We start from the raw sequence: 13,368 nt of genomic DNA, 5'->3' as shown, positions 1-13,368 counted from the left end.
CCGATCCATTGAACCAATTAGAATGGAGGCTTCTTGCTGCTAAAATCCTAAAGACCGATAGCTATTGTTTTTAACATTTTGACACTTTTACCTCATTTAGCATCAGAATTTCAATTAGCAAGTTAGATGGTTGGGCTTTTGGTGTCGTTTTTTTCTTTTTAAATTATCATTGAGGCTCTACCACTCTAAAGGTAAGCAAACAGAAAGGCACGCGTTTCAGGAAGCAAGAGGTGCTGAGTGTTGACCCCTTTGCCTTACGTCTGCCCCTTCTTGGGCATGCTTTTGGCTCCCCTTTGGCTCTGGCATACAATACAAGGAGACAAAGGAACTATTTGAACTTCGGAATATTTGTGATTTGAGTTCTTCAGAAATGAAGTATCTTTAATGTTAGATGGTGGATCTTTGCGTGTCTTGTAAACTTGTGCAGCTCATATCTGTAGTGAATGTTGATTGCTTTATTTTTATTTGAGCAAGATTACAACTTTGTTTTTTGAATGCATTTGTGCCCTGATCGGCTGTTCCTATATTTTTAATTCCCATTGGACAGTATCACTTCTGTTTTGGTAACTGACATCACTCTCAAAATCTAAAAGCAACAACATGCATATAGCCTAGCAATTTTGTTTGAGTGGGTATAACCTTGCAAACTCGGTCCCTGCGTATATTTGACTGCATTGGTTTTAATTGGCAAACTTCCTATGTCATATTTGTGCGTATAGAGTTATCACTCTAAAGGTCCCAATTGATTTGACTTGCTGGAAACTAGTTTCAGAAGAAGTTTTGACTTTGTACATCTGATGCCATCTAGGCTGGCCAGTAAATTTGCATAAAGTTTTTAATGCTGTGATATAGAATTTATAAATAGCGAGTTAGTGAGCCCTTTAAGTTTATCTACTAGTATTTACATTGTTGATTTCTGTTGCTTACATGGAGTCGGTTCCATGAGCGAACATCCTTATTGAGTGTGTATTTATTGGGCTTATATATATTCCGGTTGCTGTTATGCTTGTTTCACTAGAAATTATGGGAAGCGGTATGTGTAGATTACTTGTAGTTCAGATCAAGTTAGTTAGTGGTTATGTAGGATTTGGTGTACTGGGAAACTTAGTTTTTCATCAGATATACTTATGATCTCATGGTTGCCTGTCTCATAGTTTTATGTAGCTTTTTGATCTATCCCTATGTCTGTTTTGGTGACAGGAAAGTGGCAAGGTTTTGTCATTATTGTTATAATTTTTTGAAGATCTTTTGCCTTGTAACTTGGGGCTACAGTTGCTGCGTTTTCTGACACACTTGTGCTTTGTTTTTCATTCTTTAGTTTAGAGTTATTGTGCTACATTGGAGCCCATACGCCTCTTAACAATTGGTAGCTCTTTATGGTTTCTAATATGTCACGCTTATATGTCATTTTGTATTTTAATTCTAATGTTGCTTTATGAAATGGCTGTCGCTGTCATCACTTTCCAACTTTCTATTCTTGTCTGTGAAAGCAGTGTATCCTTCTTGGTTCAATATATAGTTTCTTCAGTCTTTTGATGTAGTGGTTTCTATTTATTATTTAAATAGATTAGAAAGCGGCACTCTACCTCTGGGCCCTTCAAACAGAACTTTAGAACAGGGTTTCCTTATATAAATTTTCTCTTGCTTCTTTTCGTTGTATTTCCTTTTTTGTCAGAGTTTAAGAGCGTAGCTGTCCCATTTCTATCGGAACTTTGCTTTACAGGTTCTGTGTTATAACCTGTTGGTGCCCTTTAGAACATTGCTTCTGAAGTTGAGTTTTAGCTTCATGTGTGACATGTACTATTATGTATATATATATATCTTTGCAAATATTTGAATCCTTTTGAGAGTAGAAAGTAGAAACTCTGATAACGAATATGGTGTGCTGGTTAGAGTCATCCTCGTGTATCTCTTTTGAGAGAGGTTTTTCGTAATATATTGGAATTAGAATTAGAATTAGAATTTGTATTTACTTGTTTGGTACATGTGTTATGCATATGCATCTTGTGATTTTGGATTGACATTGTATGTGGAAACATGATTGTATTTGTCATGCATTTTAAAGGTGTGTATGTAATTTTTGTCATTGTTATATATGTCTTTTGAAAATTTAGACATCCAGAACATTTTATTACCAAACCATGTATAGATGCTGATTTGGGATTTGGCAGGGGTTCCCTGCTTTTTCTTGAGTAGGCTCTTGATGCTTTTTGATGTAACTTAGGTTTTATTTTTCTATTTGACTTCGTTCAGAAAAAGATATTTTTTGTACCTTAGATGTTTTCTTCAATGAAGTTCATATTCAAATTTCAGGTCCGCTAAAGATTTTTCAGATATGCATGCTCTCATTATGCACACGTACAACTCAGATAATGCTGATTTAAGTGCTGGTCATTTGGGATTACACAAAGCTCTGTGTGTCTTAATGGGATGGAATTACTCAAAGCCTCCTGATAACTCAAAGGCATATCAGTTTCTATCTGCTGATGAAGCAGAAGCAAACCAGGATGATCTGATAATGTGGCCACCCTTGGTGATCGTCCACAACACCAATACAGGAAAAAGTAGAGATGGTCGTATGGAGGGTTTGGGAAACAAATGGATGGACAATAAAATTAGAGGTATAATATGCCTCTCCATCTTTTTAATCATTTTCTGTTATGATGACTCTTTGAGGTCTAATAATCAGGTTAAAATCTTACTTGCATGCCTTCTGAGCAGCCCTTTATAGCAGTTTTGGCTTGAAACAGTTAGTTACCTTTCCTTTCCTGATATTTTTTTGTTAGTCAGCCTCTGCTTTAGGCTACATTTTAATGAAATACTCTTATGGCGTTATCTCTTTGAAGATAATGAGATGGCAAATCATTTCAATTATATAGGACATATCATCAAGACATCAACATAAAATCAGGAACTAAAACACTAGAGAGATTCGGCATTTTAAATGGTTGCCAATGTACACTTGTGGCAGGCTAAAATGGTCTGTTTTCAATGTTGACATTAGTGTTTGCATTTTATTTCTTATGTGTCTTTCTTTTTAAATACCGATATGTAACATCTTATGCTAGTTATCCAATGATGGTTTGTTTATCTGTCCATTTGATTGCAATAAACTAGTGGGAAGTTGAAAGCATCTGCTGCTTTTGCCACCTTTTATTGTTATTCGCTAATATTGCTATGTTTACTTTTTTGCTTGACTGTTGACTAGCATATTTATCATCTTTTTTTTTTAGTTTCGTTTTAAGTCTGGGTAAAGCTTTGTGTTTATTTATGAGAAATTTGTTAACAGTAACAGCTTTTGTTTCCTTAAAAGTTATTGTAGTCGATCCTTCTGGCTTAATTTTATACATACATAAAGTTGCATATATTTAGACAGAGACATACCCACACATCATGTGGGCATATGTATATATGTTGTTGTGTGTGTATACACACATAGATCGGTAGGTAGATAGAAAAATATGTGTGTGAATATCATTGACATACGAGCCCCCTTATATATGCTGTGTGTGTCACACACATAGATCGGTAGGTAGATAGAAAAATATGTGTGCAACTGCAAGTATCTTTTACATACTAGTCCCCTCATATTTTCACCATACGTTCTTGCTCTGGCTTGGCTTTTGTATTGCGAAATTTGTTTTTATCAAAAGCTACAGGTCATCACTAATATGTGTGACCTTTCATTAATTCTCTTTTGTGTCTTGTCTTGATATATGTGGTTGATGGTCAGTTGTGCTACATATCTACATTATCATATATATTGCTCTGAAAAGGGGATGAGAAAGATTTACAACTCAATGATGTAAAATGGCTTTGTTGAAGCTGTTCATTTGTACTCTGTTTTCTATTTGTTGCATTTTCAAAATACACTGTGAGGGTGGTTGTAACTCCGGTGTTATGGTTTTTGATTTGTGGGAAAAGTAAGCTTATGATATGTAGATATTAGTATAGCAAGTTTTCAGCATCAACCTCTAACGTTCTATCAAATAATTATGTGCTGTCAATAAATGTAGCTTAATTCACTTAGAATTTAGAACACAGTTTTCTAACCTGTAGCTGCATTTGAATTGTAGCTTTGGCAAGAATTACACACGTCATCTTTGTCCTTCGGGATTTTCTTAGATAAGAAATTTGGGCCCATTGGCGATTCATACAGCTTGAGTAGATGGACTTTGGGTCATTAGATGGTTTTCAACTGTTCATCAATTCATATTTTAGGTATTCCATAAATTTTATGATAGTCAGTCCAAATGCTAATCTTCTTTGGGATGGTAGTTAAAAAATATATGGAAACTAGATAGAGGTGGATCAGCTGACCCCAAAAATGCTGTAGTAGGATTCACATAGAGTGATGATCTCTGACATTTCTCTGTATTAAAGACTAGATTCAGTATAAGTATTTTTTTCTATATCTATAGTTAATGTTAAAAAGTACAAAATTTTCCCAAAATCAAAGAGTTACGACATTTTCCTATTTATTAAGTCATAGTCTAAGTAAAACAATTAGTGGGAGTGCTTTAGTAGCTGAACAAAGGGTGAGAAAGAAAAAAAGAATAGAGCTACAAATAGTTGCAGCCTTGCAGGTGCGTGAACAGAGGGTTAGTAGCTAATGGGAAGCTGCATGGCTGAGGTTGGAAGCCAGTGGGTGTTCTGGGAAATGTGAGAATATCTGGAAGGACTGCCAGTGGGTGTTCTATGTCTTCATCTTTCTTTCTGATCTGTGATTTGAGAATTCTTGTGCTAGTTCTCTGTTTCCTGCAGACTCAAGGATGACTTTAACTTCTTCTTTTTGTTTCTAATTGCTCCCTCCTCTCTCTCATCTTGACTCTATTGCCTCATAGCCTCACTTCTACTTTCACCTGCTACCTCTCGTGATCCACCTCTAGAGACCCATTAGTGAATCACTTTTTTGGCCCTTGTATCTGTCTTCTATTTTATTTGCTGTATTTTTTATATCTTTCTATTTAGTTTTATTTTGAATTTAATCTTTGTATTCTTTTTTAATTTTGCTTCTATTTATTTTAGTTTTGTTTCATTAATTTCATTTTATTTATTATTATTTAGTTAGCTAATTACTATTTGCTTAATATTGGAAAATTGCTTTAGTATTAAAATAGTCGAGCTAAAGATTAAAACGGCATTTGTAAAAAAATTGATTAAAAAGGTAAAAAATCATGAACTATAATTTCTCCCCTATACAGTAACTGTGTTAGATTTGTTTTGTGGTTTGCCTTTGTGTGTCTTTATCATCTATTGAAATACTTCAAAACTCTTATCACATACTATTGCTGAATGTTGTTTATTCTAATGTCTCTAGTTTATTATTTTCAACATGTTATTAGTTTCTTATTGATTATTATATTCTGCTTCTTTTTTGTGTGTGTGATTCTTTAGACCTACTTACGTATGGAAGTATGCATGTTCTATTTTTTTCTATAGCCAGTTAGCCACTATAAGCCACAACGGCATCCACTATATTGCTATGGTGGATTTTTGACGTTGCTGCCATAAAACGCCATTCATCAAAAATATTGTTGGGTTGTGTTAATTGTTATTTTAAGGTTAGATCCAAAATTGTACAATTAAGAAAGTAGGTTTCGAATGTTGTTACAGGACTGTTCTTCATGCTATGCATCATTTCATGATGTTGTTCTAGCTGTTTCTTAACTATGTCTTATGAATTGTGTGTGAACGTATATACTGTTCATTTATGTACAGAACTACAAACACATATGTAGCTGTGCATTTATGCACATGTGTGTGTTGATATTTTAATGACAATAGATTTGATGACCTGAAGAAAATCAGTCTGGCAAATCTTGTTGTGTTGTGAGACAGCTCTTCAATATCTGTATAGTTTCTGAACATCATTTTAGTTGATGTGCAACTATTTTGGTTTTGCATGGAGCACCTGGTTATTCATTGAGATTGAAAATGTTGAATTGTGCATGTGCACATCTGTTCTTATCTGTCCATTTATGCATGGAACGTGCGGCAGTGCATTTATGCACACACATGTGTTGATCTTTTATTGACATCTGATGTTACATTAAGAGAGTAGGTGTACATTATTGTGGGTTAGTTCTTCATCTAGTGTAGATCCAATCCGTACATTAATCTGGTTTGTGCTTAACTATGTTGTTTTTTGCAAGTAAGCAAGCTTTAAGGATGATATTTTGTGGTTAGACATTTTCAAATAGACTTGGGGCATGGTTGATTTCTTATTTAGTTGGTACAACACTATTACCTTGTTTTTCAACAGGAAAGAAGGGGTTGATTTGTTCTATGTGCTTTCTGGCCCTGTTTCTGTTTTAATTTGTACGAGTTATGTTGTGTTCGATGTGTAGTGTTTTGCTACACGAGGTCATACAAATGGAGTGCTTATTGTCGTACTCATCTTTGGGTTTGGATTTGGGTTCAGCTTTCCTGATTGTATTAGATATTTTTGTACGTTTTTTTAATTACTGGTGTGAAATATAGTCTCCTCTGGTTGCATCTGGCATCCTTTTAAATCCTCTCATTTATTACTGTTAGCTTGTTAGTTCAGCTTATTTTTGTAGTTGTAATCTTACTGCAAGTACTTTGGTTAAACATTGATCTGTTTTGTCCCAAAGGGATAAATTGTCTATTATGGTAGGTAGAAAGTTAAGTAACTTATCTGTCCTTTTTTTTTTGAGCATCCTCCTAATAGTCAGCCACCTTACTGTCTATTCTCATGATATAGATGGTTTGTTTTTAGCCCTTTCTCTCCTTTCTACTTCCACCAGTTTCACTCCCATGATTTTCCTTGACGAACATGGCGTTGTGTTGGCCTCATAATCTCCTTAAAGATTGGCTTATGTGCCTGAATGGCAGCATCCATGACCAATGCTGCATAACTTTGAAATATAATGTCATAGACACAAACAATGCATATGGCTGAGAGACATCAGGAAAGAGGTAGAGAGTTAGAATTCTCAAAATTCCTAAAGAAAATGTTAGTGCTTTGTGTCAAAACACCTTGTGATGAACCCTATTTATACTATTCTTGTTGAGCTAGTTAATTAGAAAAATCTAGAGACTTAAAGCAAGTAATTGATTAAAAGGAAAATCTCGAGATAATTAAGGTTGTTGCGTATTTAACGAAATCTTGGGTTTTTTGAACCTTCCACTCAAATGTCTGATAATGATAAACTTCTTTTCACAATGTATTAATTCAATCTGGTTTTCATAAATGATTTTCCAGAGCTCGGATTTGCGGGTGGCAAATCAAAGGCATTATATGGAAAAGATGGTCATTTGGGCATCACACTGGTTAAGTTTGCTGGGGACAAATCAGGTTTGGAGGAGGCCATTCGTCTTGCAGAACACTTTAAGAAGGAAAATCATGGACGCAAGGATTGGGCTCGTGTGCAAGCCCAAACATTAGGAAAGGATGATGAGAATAATCCGAACCTTGTTAAGGTTGATGAGAAAAAAGGAGAGAAAATGAGGGTTTTGTATGGCTATCTAGGGACTGCTTTTGATCTTGAACAAGTTGATTTTGACACAAGGAAGAAGGTAGTCATAGAAAGCCGGAGGGAATACAAACCCTCCATGTAGTTTCTGGACTATGCATACATGATAATTTGTGGATTGTTCTTGGATGAAATATTTCCTGTTGCATTAATAGTTCTAATTTCTGAAGATGATAAAGCTTTATTTTATATGTTGTACTGACCGTTTCGATGTACAATAGGAGGTTTGCTCAACAAAAAGTGTACAATAGGAGAGGGAATGTTGCCAATAATTTTTATTCTTGATTTTTCTTGCTGTGGTTAACTGTAGAAATTAGGAAGATTTGTTTGCCTTTCAACCATGTCACAACCTGGAAGGCATTAATTTTCCTGTCTACTGTAAAGCCAATTGACTAGAATTAGAAGTCTTTGGTTATGTCCTCTCTTTCCACCTTATTGGGTGGGGACTGTTTGTGTACATTTCAATTTATCTTTATTTCTTTTTGTTGCAGTAGCAATTTGTACCTATGGTTTCCTGCAAACCCTATAAATCTCTAGGGCGTTATGAGCTTATTCTTAGTTTAGTGTAGTTAGTTTAACTTAATTGTTACATGAAACCTTCTAGTAACCGATTCCTAGTTTGTTTGTCATTTACTTCGAACTCTGCCTTGTAGTTTTATTTTTTATTTTTTGTACGGAGCCGCAGTATAGGGGTTTGGTGATAAGTGAACAACGATACTTTTTGAGGGCAAAATAAACAATGATACTTATAATGCAGTATTTTTATTCAATGCATCCTAAGATTGTAAGCGAGTTTATTTTAACTCGAAATGGTTATGGTGGAGTTTAGTATATCTAAAATTAATCTTCGAGCACAACAAAATTGGTGTGCAAATTTTCTTTCATGGAAATGTGTGGACGCAATTGGAGTTTAAGAAACTTAGATTGCCTTATGAAGGACAGTGTCGGTGAATTTTCAGGCTGTATACAAATTGTAAACAGACTTAATATATATAGGATCTTTCCAACATGTGCAAAATAGATAAGTTTTGCATGTTACACAAATTTTGCGATTCATTAGATTGATTGTATAAAAATCATGGATTGTACACGATTTTTTGTTCTTTTTCCCTTTCAAATTGTAACTGATTTTCGATGTCGATTTTATATGTCAACTTTCAAGTTGAAAGAGTTATATTTATTAAAATTTTACAACATTTCAATAGATAAGATGATTAATCTATTAAATTATTTTGTAGTGGAATTTGGAATTTAATATATTTTTTTTATTAAAATGGCAATATGAAGCATGTCATTTAATAAATGTCAAAATACAATTTAAAATAATAATTTTTTGTCCCGTAAATATAAATCAATTGGTAGTTAAAAAGAAATCGTTTTGTATGGCTTTAAGTTTGAATTCATAATTTTTCATATTTAAAAAAAAATTATTTGAATACGTAAGTAAGGAAGGAAATAAAGTAGCTCACGAGTTAGCCCATTATGACATTAGGATGTAAGATAAAGAGTGAGTAGAAGAAACTCCATCTTTCAAATAAATAATTAATAATTATTATTATTACTTGATAGTGAACATGATGATTTTTTGTTTAAATAATTGAAAAAAAGGGTGAATTACTACTACCTTATCTGAACAGTGCATTTGTACGCATGCTTGTGTCTTTCTGCGATGGCAGATACTGCACCCTCCACTCAAACCAAACACATTCTGTTCTCAGTGAATTTTTTTAAAAAAAATTAAAAATATAAAGAAAAAGCTTCATTTAGAAATTGAATTGAGATAAACCTCCTTAGTTGATTTACGCCTGTTTCCCTTTTAGTTACTTTATCTGACTCCTCCCATGTGGTGCTCAATACTCTTGTCACTTGCCCCACCACTCTCGTCTTCTTCCCGATCTAGCTTCGATTTCTGGGAAAGTTCAATCCTTCTAATACCAATACTGATACATACATCACTACAAGCAATTATACTACCAACATTCTTGCATACGCAACACACCATATATAATAAGCGGAGGCTACGGTGGACGAACTTGATACAGTGGCATTAATGCTTTAAAGTTAAGTTTCAACGAAAATTGACAACATGCTAGTGGTTGAAAATATAAGCTAACATTTTTATATATCTTCACTGCTAAAGCAATAATTTGATAAAAAGTAAAATGAAATGATCTTTCGAAATTCAATTTATCTCGAAATTTAATTTATCTAACATTAATTGACTGTCTCAAATATAAAGATGAAAATATTGTCATTTTGAATAACTTTTAAACATTAGTTCAAGGTGTATCACTTATTAATATGTTTTATTGTAGAATTTGTCTATATAATAATCTAAATATGTATTTATTTTTACGGTGACAAAAAGTAATATTAAATTAATAAATTTTATAAAATTGATTTTAATAAAAGTAAATTAAATATAAAATAATTTATATTTTAATATATTTTAAAAAAAATTAATTAAACAATAAATTTAAGGTTAATAATTAATTGTAAAGATATATGTATTACTTAGTTTAATTGAAACATATTAAAATTGTTTGACGGAATATTATGTCCCGAGTTCGAATTCGAGGTCTTATAATTGTATTTAAGTTTTTTTTACTATTTTATCTAAAAAAAAATAATAATAGTAATAATAATAATTAATTGTATAGACAATAACTTTATCAAATTCTTTCTTTATGTTTTAATCAGTTTCGCTCCAACACATCCAATAGTTCAAAATCAATTATGCGTTAAGTTTTTGCCTCACTCAAAGAGAAAAACTAGATATACATTTAGGATATATTTGGAAATTGAATTTTAGAGGAATTTTGAGCGGAAAACTTTCGAAGGTTAAGTACATATTTTAGATATTTTTTTTGAAAAAAAAAATGATAATGGATCATATAACATTTTAATTAAATTAAATTAATTTAATATTTTTTTAAAACTTTTGTAATTTAAAAAAGAAAAAAAATAGTTTCTCTCTTTTCTTTTCTCGAAAACCCAATTTCCAACTATATTTTAAAAATATATTAGTTGATGTTTGATTTTACGGTATAATTGATAAAATAACGGTGACTCAACATAATTTTGTCAGTTCCACTGTAAAACTAAATATGTACTTAGTATTTTTTATGGAAGCACTTGCTGAAATAAAAATATATTACATATATTTTGTATTGATAATAAGAATCAAATACTTTAAGGGGTACACAAAGTTTATGAAGAAAATGAGAAGAAAAATCATATATGCCATAAATATAGTGGCTGAAATAGAATATGAAATGTCGAACCCGGTGAGTCATGAGGGGAGCTCAGGGAATGTCCACATTGGTTAATAGAAACCACACAAGTGGTTGAGTACTATATATTTACCAAAAACCTTAATGCAATGAATTTATGGGCCATTTCATTTATAACGTGATACTTTTAATTCACACTTATTACACAACATTATCCCCCTCAAGTGTGAGTCCATTTCATTCACCTGGTTGACCTCCGCACGTCAACGAGACATGTCGTCTAAACACCCTTGATTAAACAGACTTTTGGTACAAGGAGCCGACCAAACACTATTGGTCAATCACTGACTTTGATATTACTATTGGATCATGAGGGAATCATCCACATTGAGCTACAAATAATCACTCAAGTGATTGAACACCACATATTTAACAAAAACTTTAAGACAGAGTTTATAGGTCATATCACTTATAACTTAAGACTTCTAATTGACATATGCTACACAACAAGACATAAATTGGACTGAAAAGAATGTGAAATGCACGAAATACGTCTACTAAAATATATGAAATGCCGGAAATAAATGGACTAAAACGAATATGAAATGTTTAACGATCCATTATTTTTATGAATAGAAATAAAATACCATTAAGACTAGAGAGAATGAAACATGTTTACTCATTTATTTTTTTTGTAGATAAAAACTAAAATGCCAATGAGACTAAAATTTCAAAAAACATATAAAAAAAATTGACATCATAGTATGATATACTCCATTCGACCTTAATTATAAGAAGAAAAAAAATGTATATTTAATGACATTATTTCAAAAATATTGTTACATTAATTTTATTTAGAGATAAATTAGTAATTTTATTTATTTATTTTACATAAAAATAAGATACATAACAATCATCCTTTATAAATGCATAAGCAGGCATTTTTACTAATGATTGAGGCTGGAGGGAGTAATTAGTCTTTCATGTAATTTTGTTGTACGATATTTTATAGTTATTAAACTCATGGTTAATATGGATAATTTTTATATTATTAATCATTTCATTACAAAACACTTGCTATTCAAAATAAAAGAGCTTCATTTTTTAGCATAAAAGTTAATAAGTGTTCTCAAGGATGATGTTAAGGAATTAATTATAGAAATTTTATAGTAAAAGTAGTTCTTTCAAAGTTAAAAAATTTATCATAAAAATGATACATTAAAATTAAAATTTATATTTTTAATTTATTAACACGTATGCTTAAGTTAATTATTACTAACACATTTCCCTTTAACATATAATATTTTAACAATGTTGTTTCGTGAGTGGATAAATAGGTGCTAAAAATACTTGACTCTTATATAAATATCACCACCTAATTTGATTAGTTGGAGTTTAGTACTCTCTCCGTTAGTGTCTTTCAGCCAAAAAAATTGTTTTATAATGAATACTATTTTTAATTTTTTTTAAATATTTTCAATAATTACTATGAATTTAATTTATAAAATATTATTGTATTTTATATTGATAGTAGTAAAAAATTTGCTAATAATTAAAATGAATAATTTAATAAAATAAGTTATCCTTTTTTATTTATAATTATTATATTTATTAATACATTCATTAAAATCTTAAATAAAACAAATAAAATATAACTCTTAAGTGAAGAAAAGAATGTGACACAAGAATTATTTAACAATACATTTTAATAAGAAAATCTGTATAACTAAAATAAACTAATCTATAGACATCCTTAAGCAAATGGATAAAAGTCACATCAGTTTAAACAAAAAAAAAGTCACATCAGTTTGGTATCTATAATACTCTTTGTCTCATAGTGATAATGAACGTGACTTTAATAACAAATTATTGTTTTAAAATGAATATTATTATTAATTTTTAATATAATTTTAATTATTTCTCAATAATTATTATATATATAATTTATAATGCGTTATTGTATTTTTATTGTATTTTTAGTGAAAAAGTTCATCATTAATAAAAATAGTTAGTTTAATTAATTATTATTTTTAATTATATTTCTTAATGTGTGTTTAAAAATCTTAAACACACTCGTTATGACTTGAATGAAATTTATAATATTATAATTAGTACTACAATTTAAAATAAGAACAATAACAAAGTATTAGTTTAATTTAAGCAAGTTTTAAGTAAGTTAAATACTTAAAAGAGAATGACACAAGTGATAGATCCATTAATAAGAAAGGATGTTTTGTGTGAAAAATCCAAAAATTGAAAACTGTTATTTGAAATGTCAAGGACTAGAATTTACCTTAAATAAATAATGATAAGTGATAACCACCATAATAGTCTAATCCTATCCTAGTATACTTAACAATTTTTAACCTTTCTACTTCTACCCAACCCTATCAATTGATATAGTACTAGTACTATGATCTTATCTTAAGCGGGAACACGACACGATAGTTACATTTCCCTCCACTTACATTTCTATGCACACCAAGCGCATTATAGCACCGCCCCTCAACTACCTTTATTCAGTACCCATAACACGTGTAACCAGAATCGACAATCCACGTCATCACCTTCGTTGTCCTTCATTCTATCTTTCTCTTTCCCATTTCGCCACCACCTTTACTCTTTCATCACTCTTT

At 31.3% G+C, this 13,368-nt stretch overlaps 1 protein-coding gene across 1 annotated transcript in view; it reads left to right on the top strand.

The window, feature by feature from the left end:
- LOC101489729 (uncharacterized) overlaps positions 1–7,989 on the top strand; it is a 10,380-nt gene extending 2,391 nt beyond the window's left edge. Inside the window, exons 2-3 of the mRNA XM_004496666.4 lie at positions 2,314–2,621; positions 7,229–7,989. Of these exons, the coding sequence (XP_004496723.1) occupies positions 2,314–2,621; positions 7,229–7,584 (664 nt within the window). The 3' untranslated portion in view covers positions 7,585–7,989. The remainder of the gene's footprint in view (positions 1–2,313; positions 2,622–7,228) is intronic.
- Positions 7,990–13,368: the final 5,379 nt, after the last annotated feature.

The sequence above is a fragment of the Cicer arietinum genome, chromosome 4 (assembly GCF_000331145.2).
Source record: "Cicer arietinum cultivar CDC Frontier isolate Library 1 chromosome 4, Cicar.CDCFrontier_v2.0, whole genome shotgun sequence".
NCBI classification, from domain to species: domain Eukaryota; kingdom Viridiplantae; phylum Streptophyta; class Magnoliopsida; order Fabales; family Fabaceae; genus Cicer; species Cicer arietinum.
Note: the sequence above shows the minus strand (reverse complement) of the source record. Positions and strands in the feature narration are given on the sequence as shown.